An 18,520-nucleotide genomic window follows, 5' to 3' on the forward strand; every position below is an offset into this window, starting at 1 on the left:
CGCTCTATCCACTGAGCCAAACCGGCTAGGGCTAGTCAATTTCTTTTCCTTCTTTGGAAATGAAGTGGGAACGGACCTCTCTATATTCATACTATTTCCCAAAAGTTTAGACAATTCAGTTTTTGATCATTACATCTGTCAAAGGTTCAGAAAAAAACAGAAGTGAAACCAATGACCCACGGAAGTAGTCATTAATAAATGCTTATTGTACACACATCAGAAGACAGTTTGCAAGGGAGCACTCACGCCAAAATATGGAAGGAGGCTTAGATACTAGTAAATATTGTTATAAAGCAGCGTACATAGTGAAAAGGAATGACTATTTCTTTTTCACAGTGATTGGTCATAATATTAGAATTGCCTTCAGTAATAGGGAATTGGTCAGTGGTTACCTCATACTTCCCTTGGGAAATAGTTCAAGTTTTGCTCACGATTTCCGGATGCATAAGCAAGCAATGATCCAGGTCATGTTAGTCTTGCAAAATAAGCTCAATTCAGCTTTGTTTGTATCACAAAACTAGTTATTCTGCTCAGGGAATTTTCAACCTTAGTCTCTGTTTGCCTGCTTGTTTGCTTTAATCCTCACCCAAGGATAAGTGTATTCTCTTAATTGATTTTTAATTTTATTTATTTTTTAAATATATTTTTATTGATTTCAGAGAGGAAGGGAGAGGGAGAGAGAGATAGAAACATCAATGATGAGTGAGAATCATTGATCGGTTGCCTCCTGCATGCCCCCTATTGAGGATCGAGCCTGCAACCTGGGCAAGTGCCCTTGACCGGAATGGAACCTGGGACCTTTCAGTCCGAAGACTGACGCTCTATCCACTGAGCCAAACCAACTAGGGATTAATTGATTTAAAAAAAAAATACGTTTTTATTGACTTAAGAGAGAGAGAGGGAGAAAGAGGGAATCATCAATAGGTTGCCTTCTGCACGCTCCCTACTGGGGATCGAGCCTGCAATCAGGGCATGTGCCTTGACAGGGAATTGAACGGGCAAACTTTTGGTTCACAGAACGACACTCCATCAACTGAGCCACACCTGCTTGGTCTTTTTTATAATTTTTATATTTCATTTAAAAATTTTTTGTTTTGACTTTTATTGATTTCAGAGAGGAAGGGAGAGAGCGATAGAAACATCAATGATAAGATAGAATCATTGATTGGCTGCCTCCTGCATGCCCCCTACTGGGGATCGAGCCCTTAACCCAGGCATGTGCCCTTGGCAGAGTCAAACTCGCGACCCTTCAGTCTGCAGGCTGACACTCTTATGCACTGAGCCAATCCGGCTAGGGCACTGCCAGGTCTTTTTAAACTGATTTCTAGAGAGGAAGGGAGGGAGAGAGAGAGAGAGAAACATTGATGTGAGAGGGAAACACTGATTGGTTGCCTCACATACATGCCCCAACTGGGGATCAAACCCAAAACCTTTTGGTGTACAAGATGACGCTCCAACCAGCTGAACCACCCAGCCAGGGCTGTTTTTCATTTTAATGTATCCAGCTTCCCATGTGACACCCCAAATCAATGTCCATACATAACTTAAACCTAATATGATGAAAATAGAACTCAGCCGCTCCCGCATCTTCCCCATCTCAGTTGATGGCAACTCAATTTTTCCAGTTGCTCAGGCCAAAATCTTTGGGGTCGTCCTTGATGCCTCTCTCTCTTCTCTCACATTCCATGGCCAATCTGCCAGCCAATCCCTCCACGCTCTACCTTAAAGTATCTTCAGAATCCGACCACTTCTCATGACCTTGTCCAACCATCACAATCTCTCACCTAATCCAGCAGCCTCCACCTGGTCCCCTTTTCTCATCTTGGTTCCCTACAGTCTGTTCCCAACACAGGAGCCAGAGGATTCTGATAAAATCGAAGTCAGAGCGCATCTCATGTTCCTCCTCCGCTCAAATTTCTCCCAGGACTTTCATCTCACACATATTGGAAGCCAAAGTCCTGGCCATGGTGTATGATCTATCCTCCTCCTCTCCCCACCTCATTCCCTACTATCCCCTCACCTTCACTCTAGCCACACAGGCCTGCTTATTGGTCCTTGAACCCAGCACAGCTGTTGCTAATTTAGTTTTTGCATTTGTTGTTTCCTCTACCCATAATGCTCTCCTGTAGGGGCTCCCATTGTTTACCCACCTCACTTTCTTCAGCTCTCTGCTCAAATGCTGCTTTCTAGATATCTCTGACCATGACTCTTAGAATAGCATCGCTGCTCACCCATTTCCTGCTTTGTTTTGCTCCCTATAGAAGTTAGTACTGCCTGACGGTCTATTTACTTGATCTCTGTCTGTCTCCCCAGTTTCCTTCACCACACATCCTCAGCGCCTAGCTCTGACTCCAGAACTAAAGGCTGTCCCTTCTGAAGGCAATATTACCCTTATTATAGGCAATATTATAACAAAAATCTAACATTTAGTGAGCACCTATAGGTATAGTAGTGAAAAAATGTATACGCTTCCGTTTACAGGGTGTGGTAAAAGTAGGCTTACAGTTGTGAGTATGCAAAACATGGTTCATTCTTGTATTAGTATTTATTAATTATTATATTCTTTTCCATATGAACAACTGTAAACCTACTTTTGTCCCATTCTGTATTTTCCCCAACAATCTTGAAAAGTAGGTGATTATCCTCGTGTTATAAATAGGGAAACTGAGGCTCTGTCTGGCAATGGCCGGCACGTGTAGGATTAAAGAGGACTCACTTTTCTGACCTCATTTAGTTATTCGTTCAACAAACACCAACTAGCCAATCCCTGTGGTGGACGCTGGAAAACATAGGACCCCCAAGGCAGAAATGGCCCCTGCCTTCAGGGAGCTGGGGAGTTGAGTTGGACTATTAGTGAATTGACAGGTGAATTATACATAATAGAATCATACATTAATAATTATTAGTTATAATGAATAAATCTCGGGGTGTTTTAATTGCGTCGGGACTCCGGCTACCTCCCTCGTTGGGTTGAAATCCCAGCCTTCCAGCGATCCAGGAGGCGGGTCTCAGAGCGAGTCTCCACTGCAGTGCTTCCACTGGCCCCTAGAGGGCGCAGCGCCACCCGCTCGAAGGGAGGCGGGGCGGGAGCGCGCGCAGGCGCCGAGGGGGTTGGCGTGCGCAGGCGCAGGACCAGTTTCGGACGCGTGAGGGGCGCTGAGCCCGGAAGTTCAAGTTTTCGCGGCGGTGGTTGAGGTGAGGGGGCGGGGCGGCGGCGCGGGGCGCTGGTGGCGGCGCCGGGTCGCCGGGAGTTTGGGAGCGAACTGAGGGGTCGGGGAGGTCCCGAGATGAGGAAATGTAATGGAGGAGGCCGAGGGACCGGGAGAAGCGGATGGAGATGGAGCCTGAGCGTCCCCGAGAGAACCTGGGAGACTGAGAGGCCCTAGAAGCACGGAAAGCTGGGAGAAACGGAGAGACCGAGAGACGGGGAGGTTGAGGGAGGAGGGAAGCTGAAAACTAGGGAGAGGGAGGGCAGGAGCTGATGGGCTCCGCCGAGAGGCTCACGGAGACTCGGAGAGAAATGGCATCGCAACGGGAACCCGGGAGGTGGCGGGAAAGGTCAAGGTGGAAACAGAAAGAGACCGAAGAGGTGGACAATTTCAGTGGAGGAAGGAGAGACTCCATCGTGGAGAGAGGCCAATAGATAAAGACGGGGGCGGTGAAACTGGGAGAACCTGACAAAAGTTGACCAGAGCGGGATTGAGGGAGAGAAAGCAAGGGATGAGAATGGAGCGAGATGGATGGGAAACGGGAGAGAAAGGCAGGCACATGGAGTAATAATCCTGGGTTCGGAGAAATGAGAGATGAAGAGACAGTAAAATAGTGATAATAGCACCTTTTTAAGGTGGTGAGGAAAGTTGTGTGTGTGTGTGTGTGTGTATGCATATGTATATTAATATCTAGGGGGTCCCCAAAAATGTATACACTCACTTTGAATAATAATCAAGGCAGTGTTTATTAAAATACGTTTCATTTCCAAGATTGAGCTGTCAGCTGTTGAAGTGTGTTTACATTTTTGGGGGACTCCCTGTCTATGAGTGACTTAGAATCGGACCTGGCACATGAGTAAGCCCGCAGTAAATGTTAGCTGTTTACTACATCGTCAGTTGTGAGACAGAATTTTAGGTGGAGAAATGGAGAGAGATGAAGAGACAGTCGTGATGGAGGAAGAGAGTGATGGAGAGTGAGGACTGGAGAAGAGGCAAGAATAGTCCAAAAAAGATTCACACGAAACGAGAAAGTCAAATGGAATACTGAAGAGGAATAGATTGTCAAATGGAGAAAGAAACAAGTAGACTCAAAAATGGAACCGGTGGGAGAGAATCCGATGAATGAAGTGAGATAAGGGACTAAGAAAGGGAAGAGAGATTCGTGTGGTGAGCAAGATGGACTGGAAAAGACGAGACCCCGAGACCTGGGGATGGAGTACCAGGGAGGAGAGAAACAGGGAAGCAAAGAAAACCTCTGAAAGCAAAAACACCCGCATGTGGCCCGCGGGCCGTAGTTTGAGGACGCCTGTTTTATTGTCAAAGGCTCCAAACCCTTTTATGATCATAAACCCCTTTAAGAGTGAGTGATGGATTTCCCTCCAGTGAATCGCACACACAAGGGTATGTTCTTTATTAGCTAGGCCTTTTGTACTGAGTCAGAAACCCAGCTATAAGCAAAAAGTTTCTTTTAAAAAAACCTTTATTGTTGAAAGTATTACATATACCCCCCTCCCCCCCCACCATTGACCTCTTCTAGCCCACCCCACCGCCCTGAAGACTCTTGCGTAGCTCCAAAGTGAGGGTTGGAGGAAACTAAGCCTCAAGCACTAAATGAGGGTGCCAGGCTTCTCCCCAGCTCCTTTCACTTCTCTCCTCGTGGTAGCTGAATTGCATGCCTGCGGGTGCCTCATTGCGCCCCCATGCAGGCTTTTCTAGGATAAATCACAAGGAAAGACATGTTCAAGAGCGATTACAAATGTCCCCGTTTATGTCATCCTTGCCTAGCCACAGTAGATAAAATGGCCAGCTTTTCACCCGGCCAGTGTGGCTATATAGTTAAAACATCATCCCTCACAGGGAAGTGCTGTGAGTCTGATTCCTGGTCAAGGGCACGCACCTGGGTTGCAGTTTCGATCGTGGCCCCAGCTGGGGCATGAGCAGGAAGCTACTGATTGATATGTCTTTCCCTCTTTCCCACATCAATGTTTCTCTCTCCCACTCCCTCCCTTCTTCCCTCAGTCCCTCCCTCCCACCCACTCTCCAAAAAAAATCAGTGGAAAAAATATCCTCCAGTGAGGATTAACAAAAAAAAAAAAAAAAGAGAGAGCTTTTCTTTCCTAGTAACAGATCATAAATTCCAGAGAAAGGCTCTGATTGGCCCTCCTTGGGTCATGTATCCACCTCTCAAATCTATCACTAGTTAAAAGGGTGGAGGGTACCATGATGACCAGGCCTTTGTCAATTGCCCGACCAATATGAGTTCTCTGACTTAAAGGCCATCAGAACCAGGTAGAACCCAGGAAGGCAGCTCTTCAAAGGCAGGTGTGTACTGTTAATCAGAAAAAGAAGGAAGGGCTGTGCCAGGCAAGCAAAAACAATCCTATATAATAAAAGCCTAGGTCAGTGATGGCGAACCTCTGACACACGTGTCAGTGCCATTTCTGATGAAACATTTATGTTATCTATAATAATAAAAGGGTAATATGCTAATTAGACCGAATGAAGCCAGGGCTTCGGGCTGCAAGGGAAGCCCGGGTCCTGGGTGCCAGAGGGAAGCTGGTGTCGGCAGCCAGGGGAAGGGAAGTCTACACTTGCACGAATTTCGTGCATTGGGCCGCTAGTTTAAACTATAAACATCGCGAAATAATGTTTTTTCCTCAAAGGGACACACTACCCGAGTTATGCTCAGTTTTTTGGTGAAGTTTGAAACACCGAGCTCAAAAGGTTGCCCATCACTGGCCTAGGTGGTGCGATGCCCTTGCGTGACATCATTACAAGATGGCTGCCACAAGATGGCCGGCAGAGGAGGGCAGTTGGAGACGATCAGGCTGGTAGGGGAGCAGTTAGGGGGCAATAAGGCTGGCAGGGGAGTGGTTAGGGGGCAATCAGGCTGGCAGGCAGAAGTGGTTAGGGGCAATCAGGCAGGAAGGCAGGCGAGTGGTTAGGAGCCAGCAGTCCTGGATTGTGAGAGGGATGTCCAACTGCTGATCCCATAGGGATCAGGCCTAAACCGACAGTTGGACATCCCCCAAGGGGGTCCCAGATTGGAGAGAGTGCCGGCCAGGCTGAGGGACACCCCTCCTGTGCACGAATTTCATGCACCGGTCCTCTAGTATATATATAAAAGCCTAAGCGGCCATTACAACCAAACAACCAGAACCACCAGTCGCTATGATGTGCACTGACCACCAGGGGGCAGACGCTCAACACAGGAGCTGCCCCTTGAGGAGTCCCAGTTTGCCAGAGAGCGCAGGCCAGGCTGAGAACATCCCCCTACTCCCCTGCTTACTTCCCCCTCCCCACCCCCCCCCCCCCCCCACCCCCGCTCTCCTGCACCAGGCCTCTAGTACACATATAAAGCAACAGTTGCAAAACTGTGCACTTAATTTCAAAGGCCTCCCGGGTGTCAAGCTCAGTAGACCAAAGGTTAGGAACCCTTGCCTTAGTCTTCATTGTACCACACCTCTCACGGCTTTATCACAACCCCTGGATTGTGATAAATCACTGGATTGTCCGAGTTTGGTGACACGTCTGTCTCTTGCATGTGACCATGTGGGGCCCAGGGTGGTCTTACTCATTACTATCCCTTTTGCGAGGCCAGTGCTTGCATCCCGCAGGCCTTCAATAAATGTTTCTAAAAATGAACATCATCTGTTCTCTTCCCCCAAACACTCAGGGCCTAAAACCCAGGAGGAACTTGTGTCCATCCCGGAGATTGCTGCAGGAGTCATGAGGTGCCCTGCGTGTCACCAGCTTGACCCCCTCCGGCCACTTACTCTGCCATCGCCTGCAGTGGGCCTGGACCATCCATGAGGAGGAAACTTAGCTCTTTGAAGAGAAAGTGGTTCCTTATTGCAGCACTGGCCTCTGCAGGAAGGGGGCATGGATGAGAACGTTTGGTCCAGGTGATCAGAACTGAGGCCAGTTTTGTGACAGCATTGTGGTTAGGTCCAGCATGCCTCCGCCCAGAACAAGGGAGGACAGGGGTCACCGGGATCGGCACCGGGCTCCCCGTGAGGAGGAGGAGGCCCCAGAGAAATGGGACTGGAATTGTCCAGAGACCCGGCATCTGTTCGAGGATGCCTTCTTCCGTGACGAGGATTACATCCGCCAGGGTTCCGAGGAGTGCCAGAAGTTCTGGGCCTTCTTTGAACGCTTACAGAGGTTCCAGCATCTCAAGACCACCAGGAAGGAGGACAGAGACCCCGGGCATCCCAAGCACAGCATCCCAGCGCTGGCCGACCTACCTGGTGCTTACGACCCACGTTACCGCATCAACCTTTCCGTCCTTGGCCCTGACATTCGGGGCTCTCGGAGGCTGGGCAGGCACCTGCCCCCGGAGAGAGTGTCCGAGTTCCGCCAGGCCCTGTTGCACTACCTGGACTTTGTCCAGAAGCAGGCGTTCGGGAGGCTGGCCAAACTGCAGCGTGAGCGGGCGGCGCTCCCCATCGCCCAGTACGGGCACCGCATCCTGAAGACACTGAAGGAGCATCAGGTGGTGGTGGTGGCAGGTGACACAGGCTGTGGCAAGTCCACGCAGGTGCCCCAGTACCTGCTGGCCGCTGGCTTCAGTCACGTGGCATGCACCCAGCCCCGGAGAATCGCCTGCATCTCGCTGGCCAAGCGCGTTGGCTTTGAGAGCCTCAGTCAGTATGGCTCACAGGTGAGTGGGGCTAACAGGATTCCACTTTCTCCCGTGTGACATTGGGGAATATTGGCAGTGTTGGTTAAGGTTACAAAAGCACTTACCCTTTGACCTAGCAGTGATTCTTCCAGAAATCTATCTACAGAGTGGCCTGGATATGGTCCAGATCAGTGGTCGGCAAACTCATTAGTCAACAGAGCCAAGTATCAACAGTACAACGATTGAAATTTCTTTTGAGAGCCAAATTTTTTAAACTTAAACTATATAGGTAGGTACATTGCTATTAACTTAATTAGGGTACTCCTAAGCTGGCCTTTGCTAAAAACTCAAGGGGCCAAAGAGCCACATGTGGCTCGCGAGCTGCAGTTTGCTGACCACTGGTCCAGATGATAAAGGTGCTAACATTACCCAGTACACGCAGACCTTGTTTTATTGTACTTCACACATGTTGCTTTTAGTTGTTGTTTAATCCTTACATGATATTTTTTCCATTGATTTTCAAAGAGAGTGGAAGGGAGAAGGGGGAGGGGTGGGGAAGAAACATTGATGAGAGAAAGACAGATGGACTAGTTGCCTCCCGTATTTGCCCCGACCAGGAGGTGGGGAGTGAACCTGGAACCGAACTACGTGCCCTTGACTGGGAATCGAACCTGAGACCCTTCGTTGCTTGGGCCGACACTCTAACCACTGAGAAACACAGGCCAGGGTAGATGTTACATTTTTGACAAATTGAAGGCAAGTCCCTCCACCAGCAAAACGATTACAGTTCGCTTTATTGCAACTTTCACTTTATTGTGGTGGCCCGGAACTGAACCGGCAATATCTCTGAGGTATGCCTCTATAGCACTTTAACAGTAAAAAAATTAGAAATGTCCTCAAGATTCATTGATCTTCTTTCTAAGTTGCCGTAAAAAAAAGGATGAGGGCTTCCTTACTAGTGATTTCTAGGGTTCTAGTCCTGGCTCTAACACTTAAAAATGGCTGTTGTTAGAATATACTCAGTCCAGTAGAATGCGTGTGTCGTAAGTATATAGCTCTGTGAATTTTCACAAGTTGAATATATTTGTGTAACTAGCACCCAGATTTTTAAAAACCAAACCAGCACCCCAGAAACCCTCTTGTTTCCCCTTCTTGTTACTACCTTGAGGCGCCCCAGGTCCTCACTGTTCTTAGTGATAAATGATCATCTTAGTGTGAGGTTATCACACCCGAGTTGGTGATAGACGGTCACAGATACCTGCCTCTTTACTTCTTTAGGGAATAAAACAGTGTGTTCTCCTTGGGTCCTGGCCTCTGTTGTCAGTGTTAGTTGTGTGAGATTCGGCCTTGGTTTTGCACGCAGGTGCGTGCTGCGCAGTCAGCGCTGGCCCGTCTCCCGTGTGCAGGCTGCGTGTGTGTTTGTTCCTTCAGCTGTCGAGGGGAATTTGGACGGTCTCCAGTTTTAGGCTCTTGTGAATGGTGCTGCTTTAAGCATTTTATAACATGCCTTTTGGTCACTCTTGGTGACTATTTTGGGGGTATGTATCTAGGAGTGGGGTATTTTCAGCTTGCGCGGGATACTGCCAAACCATTTTGTAATGCTGTCGTACCAATTTACACTCCTACCAGCAGTACATTCCACGTCATCACCAGCACTTGCTACAATAAGACTTCATTTTAGCTTTTCTGGTGGCTGTGTAAGTGGTAGCACATTTTATTTTTATTAAAAAAATTTTTTAAGCATTTTTATTGATTTCAGAGGGAAAGGAGAGGGAGAGAGAGATAAGAACATCAATGATGAGATAGAATCATTGATCGGCTGCCTTCTGCATACCCCACACGGGATTGAGCCCACAACCCAGGCATGTGCCCTTGACCAGAATCGAACCGGGACCCTTCAGTCTGCAGGCCACTGAGCCAAACTGGCGAGGGCTGGTATCACATTTTAATTTGCATAGTGGGTTTTAATTTGCATTTCCCTGATGACTAAGGACATTGAGCACCTTTTCATGTATTTATTGGCCATTTGGAGAGACTGTTTTGTAAAGTGTCTGTTCAAGCCTTTCTCCCATTTGTCTTCCGTGTTGCCTGTTTTTTTGTTCTTGATTTATAGGTCTTCATCAGTTCTGGAAAAGAGTCCTTGGTAGGATTTATGTGTTGCAAATCTTGTCTCCTACTTTGTGAATTGCCTTTTATTTTCTGGATGGTGTCCTTTGATGACGGTGTCTTTTCGTTTATATGTAATCCAGTCTGTCATTTTCTTTTTGTGGCTGGCACTCTTTGGGCTCTGTTTAAGAGATTTTTTTGCCTACTTTAAGGACATGAAAATATCCTATTTTTTTTCTAGTAACTTTTACATTTAGAAATATAACTCACCTGAAACCGATGTGTGTGTGTGTGTGTATGTGTGTGATGTGAGGTACCTTTTAGCTGTGTTTCCTTAGATGAGTGACCTCAGTTTCCCCATCTGTGAAGTGAGGATAAGAAGAATTCTTACACCCTATGGTGGTCATGAGAGTGAAATGAGTCGATAGACATAAAGCATTTATAATAGTTGGTGGCACATAGAGTGGCTAATTATTGGTATTATACTAATTAGTGTCATACCCCAGGCTCTGTACCAGATGTTTCAGTGCATTAGCACATATAATTCTCACAGGAGGGAGTGGGAGGAGAGAGGGGTCCTAATATATGATGACAGGAGAAGATTTGACTTTGGAGGTGGGCACATGGTGCAATACACAGATCTTGTAACATAGAAACCCACACCCGAAACCTATATGTTCATGTTGACCAGTGTCACCCCAATACATTTAATTAAAAAAAAATTCTCACAGGAGAAAACATAGGTCTCTGAGAGATAGAACTGCTCGCCCAAAGTCAGCCACCCAAAGTGGCAGAGGTGGGATTCAAACCAAAGTCTGTTGGACTCCAGAGTCCGATGCGGGCACTTGCTCAGATTTCACTTAGGGTGGGTGAGGGGCTGGTGCCCAGGCCCAGGGTCCTCTCCCGACCACCCTCCTCCACCCCCCACCCCCCAGGTTGGCTACCAGATCCGCTTCGAGAGCACGTGTTCGGCGGCTACCAAGATTGTGTTCCTGACGGTGGGGCTGCTCCTGAGGCAAATCCAGCGGGAGCCCAGCCTGCCGCAGTACCAGGTCCTGATCGTGGATGAAGTCCACGAGCGGCACCTCCACAACGACTTCCTCCTGGGCGTCCTTCGGCGCCTGCTGCCCAAGCGGCCTGACCTCAAGGTCATCCTCATGTCAGCCACCATCAACATCTCGCTCTTCTCCAGCTACTTCGGCAGTGCCCCTGTGGTGCAGGTGCCCGGGAGGCTCTTTCCCATCACGGTCAGTGCTCTCCCTCCCCCCGACATCCTCCTCCCTCCCACCTGGTCTCTGGCCAAACCTGGACATGTCTCTTCCCTTCCCTTCAGTTAAGGATATTGTGTCTCTCTTTTCTCGCTCTCTCTCTCTCTCTTTCTCTATCTCTGTCTCTTTTAGAGCTGCCATACCTGAGCATTTTCATGTGCTGGGAAGAGTGCTGAGTGCTTATTAGAGGAGACCCAAAAATATAAAGGCTCAAATAACATAGAAGTTGATTTTGCTAATATAACAGTCTGGCTGGTCCAGGCTGATGGGCAGTTCAGTTCCATGTGGTCATTCAGGGACCCAGGCTCTTACTTTCTCATTGCTCTGCCATCTCATGGGGCACGTTCCTCAGACCCAGTATCGGCATTTTGTGCTGGATAATTATTAGTTGTGGGGCTGCCCTGTGTGTTGTGGCATCATTAGCAGTGTTCTTGGCTTCTACCCAATAGATGCCAATGGCATCGTCCTCTCCCAATTGTGATAACCAAACATGTTTCCAGATGTTACCAACTATCCCCTGGGGGTTGAGCACCACACCTGGTAAGAGTCCTAGGGAGTGTCCTGGTCTGTCTGGTCAGAGTTTGTGGGAAGAGGAAAGGAGCTAAAGTCCAGGGAAAATCCAGTGTGTCTGAAAGTTGGACGTGACCTGGTAGTTACTTCCATTCTAATCTCTGAACTACACATAGCTGCAAGGGAGGCTGGAAAATGTCGTCTCTCTCTCTTTCTCTCTTGTGTTCCAGGGAAGACAAGAGCATATTTTCTGGGAACCACCATGGGTCTCCTACACCAATCTCATCCCATTCTCACAGCAATCCTGGGGGTAGGCCTGGCTCCACCACGTTTCATTCACCATCCACCTGAGATGTAACTATTGGTGGAGAAGCTGAAACCAAGAGGCAAACCTTTTTTTCAGGTCCTCTTAAAATTGCTGTACTCAAGCTAGCCAGAGATCCTTTTATTTTTTTAAATATATTTTTATCAATATATTTTTATTTCAGAGAGGAAGGAAGAGGGAGAGAGAGATAGAAACATCAATGATAAGAGAGAATCATTGATCTGTTGCCTCCTGCATGCCCCCTACTGGGGATCGAGCCCGCAACCCAGGCATGTACCCTTGACTGGAATTAAACCTGGGACCCTTCAGTCTGCAGGCCAGTGCTCTATCCACTGAGCCAAATGAGCTAGGGCCAGAGATTCTTTTTATCATCCCAGCTCTTTAGTCCTGAGCTCTCAGTCAGCAGCTTCTATCTGGAACTTTCCCTATTTCTCAACCTATTTGCTATGGCTTGCATACAGTTTTTGTCCATAATATTAATGATGATAATCACAGCTAACATTTATTGAGTATACAGTATACTACGTGCTCCACAGTTAACACACAAGAACTCATGTGAGTCCCTTGCCGCAACCTCGCTAGTTCTGTGCCAGGGATTACCTCCATGAAGGTAACAGTGAAGCTCAGAGGCGTGAAGTCACTGGTTCCCGGGACGACTCAGAGTGGCAGAGCCAGGACTTGAATCCTGCTCATGGACAGACAGGCCTGTGCCAGAAAGCTTCTGTTTGCTCTTCCAGATCTCCTTTCCCCTCTCCCACCTTCCTGTCTTCCCTGGGAGGCAGGCCTGTATGCGTAGCACGAATGGCCCCTCTCGCTCTGGCTTCCTCCTGGCTAGTGGGAAGAGCAGAGTCAGCTCCCTCCCTCAAGGTCTCTGGTTTCCTCCCCTAAGTCACAGCTCCTTTCAAGGTGCTCCCTCCACACAGCTCTGTCCTTCCTCTGTTTTTTGTTGTTTTTGTTAATCCTCACCCGAGGATATTTTCCCCATTGATTTTTAGAGAGAGTGGAAGGGAGAGAGGGAGGGAGGAAGGGAAGAAGTGGAGGAGGGAGAGGGAGAGAGAAATACTGATGTGAGAGAAGCACATGGATTGGTTGCCTCCTGCAGGCACCCAGACTGGGGCGGGGGATTGAACCTGCAAACCAGGATCTTACCCTTGACCAGAAATTGAACCTGAGACTTAGAGGCATGGGCGGATGCTCTAACCACTGAGCAACACCATCCAGGGCTGTCCTTCATGGTTTTGACCAGCCACTCCCTCCTCTGTACCTTTGGGCTGAGAATTGGTAACAGCTCTGAAGTTCTTAGCACCAGGAAACTGCCCTGGCCCTGTGGTTTCCGGTTCTAAATGTCCATCAGTCTGTTTTCTAGGCCAAGCATGTCAAACTCAAAGGCTAACACGGGCCAAATAAACAAGGTGTAAGTAAGTGTATGTGGGCCGCGAAAAAACAAAAGCTTCAATTTTCATAGAAACGTAGGTTTATTTCGATAGAGACATGCAGAATACAAAGAACTGAAATAAATGAGTAATCGTTAACATAAAATAATGATCATTTTAATAAAAATTAATATTTTTCTTGAGCATTAACTTACCAGACACTGAAGAACTGCACAAATTAATAAGCGTCACGTAAACAAACCTATTTTTCTTGTTCTCCGAAAGCGAAATATTTTCTGTTGTGCACACCAAACAAGTCAGCCCAAGGCTAACGACGTGGCCATCGGCTGCTGAAATATTTGCTGCTGGTATTAGTGGAGAGAAATGGTGCGCCTGCGTGTAAGGCGTGTAAGGGAAATGAATGCAACATGATTACAGTAATCAGTCATTAGCGAACATTGTAGTTCGTTAATAATTATGTATAACAGAATATTGCAAAAATTAAGTTGCGAAATTTTTATTAAAATGTTTCTTACATACCATTATATTGCCTGGGCTGCAAAAATTTTCGTTGTGGGCCGTGAGTTTGACATGCTTGTTCTAGGCAGCCATAAAAAAAGAGTGGGGGTGCCTTCTGCGAAGGGATTTCTAGGGTTTGCATCCTGGCTGCACCCCTTAAAATTTGTTGTTGAAGTTATACTCCAAACGCAAAGGAATGTACATATATGTGTATAGTTCAATTAATTGTCACCAACTAAATACCTGTACGCAGCCAGCACCCAGATTAAGAAACGTCAACCCTTGCCATTACCTTCCAGTTACCTTCCTGCTTTGTGCTTCACTGCATCCTCCTCAGGTTGCCCTGTGTGAGCGTGGTCTCCCCCGCTTGCTCTGAGCTGGTGACAGCGTGCGCTCACGCCTGGGGCTGTCTCCCCGCAGGTTGTGTACCAGCCGACTGAGGCAGAGCCGTCAGTGTCCAAGTCGGAGAAGCTGGACCCGCGGCCCTACCTGAGGGTTCTGGAGGCCATTGACAACAAGTACCCACCCGAGGAGCGGGGCGACCTCCTGGTCTTCCTCAGCGGCATGGCGGAGATCAGCGCCGTGCTCGAGGCCGCCCAGACCTATGCCAGCCACACCCAGCGCTGGGTGGTGCTGCCGCTGCACAGCGCCCTCTCTGTGGCCGACCAGGACAAGGTAGCACGTCAGCCAGGCAGGGTGGGGGTCTGGCTGTGTGTGCCAGGGGAGGAGGAGGGGGTGTGGTTGCACCAATGCAGGGCTGCGGGCTGCAGAGGGCTGCTCCCGTTATTTGGGGGGAAGAGGGTGTGCCAGCGTGAGCCTCCTGATAAAGTAGGAGGCATTGGAGCTTAGCTGTGGGGGGCAAGGAGGGTTTGGAGTAGGAGATGAAGGGGCAGTCCCGGCAGGGGCACCAGCTTGAGCAGATGTGTGGATGCGGGAACCTGTGAGTTGGGTGTGAGGAAAGGCGAAGAGACCGCCAGGCTGGAAAGGAAGGGTGCCGGAGAGAGCACTGTGGGTCACTGTGTTAGTTACAATTTCCCCCACACTTCGCAGCTTGGAACGATCAACATTCATTATCTCACATCGTTTCTGTGGATCAGGGGTTGGGAAGGGCTTAGCTGGGGGTTTCTGGCTCAGGGTCTCCCAAGAGGTTGTAGTCGGCTGGGGCTACACTCACTTGAAGGCTTGACTGGGGCCAGAGGGTCCTCACTCACCTGGCTGGCTGTTGGCCGCGGGCCTCTCTAGGGGGCTGCTTCAGTGCCCCTGCAACATGGTGGCTGGTTCTCCCCAAGAGACCTAAACAGAAGCCACAGCGTCTCCTGTGACCTAGCCTTGGCGTCACAGGCCATCGTTCTGCAGTGTCCTGTTAGTTAAGTTGTGTGTGTTCACTGGGGAGGTGCTGGATGAGGGTGGGAGTCCCAGGAGGTGAGACTCCTGGGGCCACCCTGGAGGCTGACTACGTAATCTCATTGGCCCGGTCATTGATTATTGATTGAAGACACGACCCCTGAGCATCTCGTAGGTGCCTCCCCTGGTGCTGAGGGGGCTCTTTGAGACACAGCGGGAGCCAACATATGGCCCTTCCCCTCACGTGGCTGTTGGTCTGCTGGGGGAGATGGACAAGTAATCGACAATTTTACAGACGGTAGAGGAACGCTCCTGAACCCTGAGAGCAGAGTCTTGGTGGATTCAGGAAAGGCTTCCTGGAGGAAGGGGCTTTCAGAACAGACCAGAGAAAGCCGCAGCCTAAGAAGGGGGCCGGGGGAAGCGTCCGGCTGACGTGTGTGGAGCATCTGCCGTGAGTGGCAGGAGTTCTGGGCTCTGTACGCTCGTCTCATGTAGTCGTCACTGCAGCCCTGTCTGCCGGTCCTGTTGTTGTTCCCACTTAACAGATGCAGAAACCGAGGTGTAGGTACCTGTGCAAAGTCACATAAGAGGCAGAGCCAGGCTGTGCATCTTGGTAATTTGGCACCAGAGCCCGTGCTCTTAAGAGGTTGGCAGCCTTGTTGTAGAGGGCCAGGGAGTCCATATTTTTGGGTTCTCCGTCACAGCGAATCTGTTACAGTGGGAAGAGCAGCTGTAAATGGTGAGGCTGTGCCATTAAACTTGATTCACAGACACAGGTGGCAGGCCCGTTTGGTCTCCAGGCCATAGTTGCTGACCCCCACTGTAAGCCACTGTGCTTGACTGTCTCTGGGGGCCTAGAGAAGGGCTTGTGCAAAGGGCCTGGGGTGAGGAAAAGACGGGGCAGCTGGGAAGCTACAGGGCTGGGGTCCAGACTCTGAAGGGAAAGAACAGGTAGATGGGACTGGAGAGCTACGCAGGGTTCGACCACAAGGGTCCTTGAGGACCCAGCGTGGTGCTGGGTTTTGTCCCAAGAGCACTGGGAACCATGGGAAGGTTCTAAGCAAGGTGGGGTCAGTGCCAGTCTGTGCTTCAGCAGAGCCCTCTGCTGCGTGTGAAGGATGGGCTGGAGGGAATACGTCTGGAGGTCGGAGACCAAGGAGGAAGCTGGAGCAGCATCTGGGTGGGGAAGGAGGGGCCGGGACCAGGGCAGGGGCCGTGGGTGCTGGGGAATGGAGATGTTGAAGATGTCCAGGTGTGTGTGGAACGGGGAGGGAAGGAGGACCCAGGCAGCCCGGGCTCCTGGTCCGGAATGATGAGCCATCTCCGAGGTGGAGAAGAAGCAGAGGGTTTGGTGGAAGGCACCGAGGCCAGGTTAGACATTGGGGTGTGAGACACCCGGGGTGTCCAGGAGGCCCCTGGACACAGGGGTCAGTGAGGGCCGAGTTAGCCCCTGCTGTCACCTACTTACCGCCCCCAGGTATTTGATGTGGCCCCCCCTGGAGTCCGGAAGTGCATCCTCTCCACCAACATCGCCGAGACCTCAGTCACCATTGATGGGATCCGCTTTGTAGTCGATTCTGGTAAGGGCTGCCCCCAGCGACCCGGGGCGGAGCGGGGAGTGAGTGTGGGATTGGGAGATGTGCAGGTGTAGCGAGAGACCGCCGGACCAAAGCGTGGAGGCTGTGGAGCAGTGGCAACATCTTCATCTTTCTCGGACGTTCCAAGCTTGCCCCCGCCGCAGGGCCTTGCACTGACTATGGTCTCTGCCGAGAAGTGTCTTTTTTTAAATACCCACAGGGCTCACTCCATCCCATGCCAGGGCCTGCGTCAGTGTCTCCCCTTTATCTGGGTGATCTTCTCCCGCTCCCTCGTCCTTGCCTTCCTTGTGGGGCTGTATCTTTCTCCCTGGTGTGGGCATCACACTTTACATCTGTTGATCTGCTTCTCGTCTGCCTTCCCAGTTGGACTTCTCTGGAAAGTCGGCAGCGCATAGTGGCAGGGGACCCTGCTGGCTGTGACCAGGGTCGTGTCACTGACACTGTGTTCTTTGTGAAATGGCTGTAATGACAGTGCCTCCCTCAGGTCGTAAGGATTAAATGAGTGAATACGCTTGGCACCTGGCACAGAGGGAACACTCAGCAAATGTTCGCAGTTGCCTTATAGTGTTGAATCTGGGATGCCGGTGATAAAACATTCCATAAGTTTATGTACCATTAAGATTCTTAAATGCTGTCCATTAAACACATGCCATTGGTTTTAAAATGCATCAGAGACAGTGCAATATGAACAAAGGTTGGCCTTAGAATTGATGAAATTCGGTGTCTGTTCAGCGCCGTGAGACCAGGGACTTGGTTTTGTTCACAGCTGTATCCCTACTGCCAAGTACAGTGCCCACCACATGGTAGGTTCTTCATAGTATTGGTCAGATGTCCGAGCCTCTGAATAAACAAAGGCTTGAAAAAATAAATGAAAAGATGTGTGAATGAGGAAATGAAAGATTACATTAACCAAATGTCAGGGTTGGGCCCAGAATGAGCTGTGGGTCAGTGTTCATGGAACAGAGTAAGTGAGGGCGTTGTGGATGAAGGGCTGGGGAGAGGACCAGGTGTATGCAGGCCCCTTGTGGCTGCTGCTCACAGATGCCCATCCCTCCCTGCGCCCCCTCTCCCCCAAGGGAAGGTGAAGGAGATGAGCTACGACCCCCAGGCCAAACTGCAGCGGCTGCAGGAGTTCTGGATCAGCCAGGCCAGTGCCGAGCAGCGGAAGGGCCGGGCGGGCCGCACAGGCCCCGGCGTCTGCTTCCGCCTCTACGCTGAGTCCGACTACGATGCCTTCGCCCCCTACGCTGTGCCGGAGATTCGGAGGGTCGCCCTGGACGCGCTGGTACTGCAGGTGAGGCAGGGCAGGGAGGGGACGGGATCCTGAGTACCGTGCCGGGGAGGAACCGGGACCAATCCCAGTGCTCAGGGCCAAGGAGAGCTGGGCTGGCCAGGCCACTGAGGGGCACTGGTTCCTTTCAAATGTCAGATCCATGTTGAGGAGGGAGTTGTTCCCCAAAGCCACGGGGTCACGGGGTCTCGTGACTCACTCAGAGTTCTTTCAGCTGTAACAGGAAACCCATCAAGAACTGGCTTTTAGCCCTAGCCAGTTCGGGTCAGTGGATAAAGCATCGGCCCACAGACTGAAGAGTCCCGGGTTCGATTCCAGTCAAGGGCATGTACCTGGGTTGCAGGCTCGATCCC

At 50.0% G+C, this 18,520-nt stretch overlaps 1 protein-coding gene across 2 annotated transcripts in view; it reads left to right on the forward strand.

Moving 5' to 3' along the window:
- Window positions 1-3,135: 3,135 nt before the first annotated feature.
- Window positions 3,136-18,520, forward strand: part of DHX34 (DExH-box helicase 34) — a 29,435-nt gene continuing 14,050 nt past the window's right edge. Inside the window, exons 1-6 of one of the 2 annotated variants that reach the window (XM_028129636.2) lie at window positions 3,136-3,195; window positions 6,886-7,872; window positions 10,875-11,186; window positions 14,355-14,609; window positions 16,756-16,858; window positions 17,953-18,170. In XM_028129636.2, the coding sequence (XP_027985437.2) occupies window positions 7,165-7,872; window positions 10,875-11,186; window positions 14,355-14,609; window positions 16,756-16,858; window positions 17,953-18,170 (1,596 nt within the window). In that variant the 5' untranslated portion in view covers window positions 3,136-3,195; window positions 6,886-7,164. Of the gene's footprint in view, window positions 3,196-4,529; window positions 4,611-6,885; window positions 7,873-10,874; window positions 11,187-14,354; window positions 14,610-16,755; window positions 16,859-17,952; window positions 18,171-18,520 lie in introns of those variants that run through there. The other variant, XM_028129637.2, reaches the window with a different exon arrangement.

This window comes from Eptesicus fuscus, chromosome 21 (genome assembly GCF_027574615.1).
Source record: "Eptesicus fuscus isolate TK198812 chromosome 21, DD_ASM_mEF_20220401, whole genome shotgun sequence".
NCBI classification, from domain to species: Eukaryota; Metazoa; Chordata; class Mammalia; order Chiroptera; family Vespertilionidae; genus Eptesicus; species Eptesicus fuscus.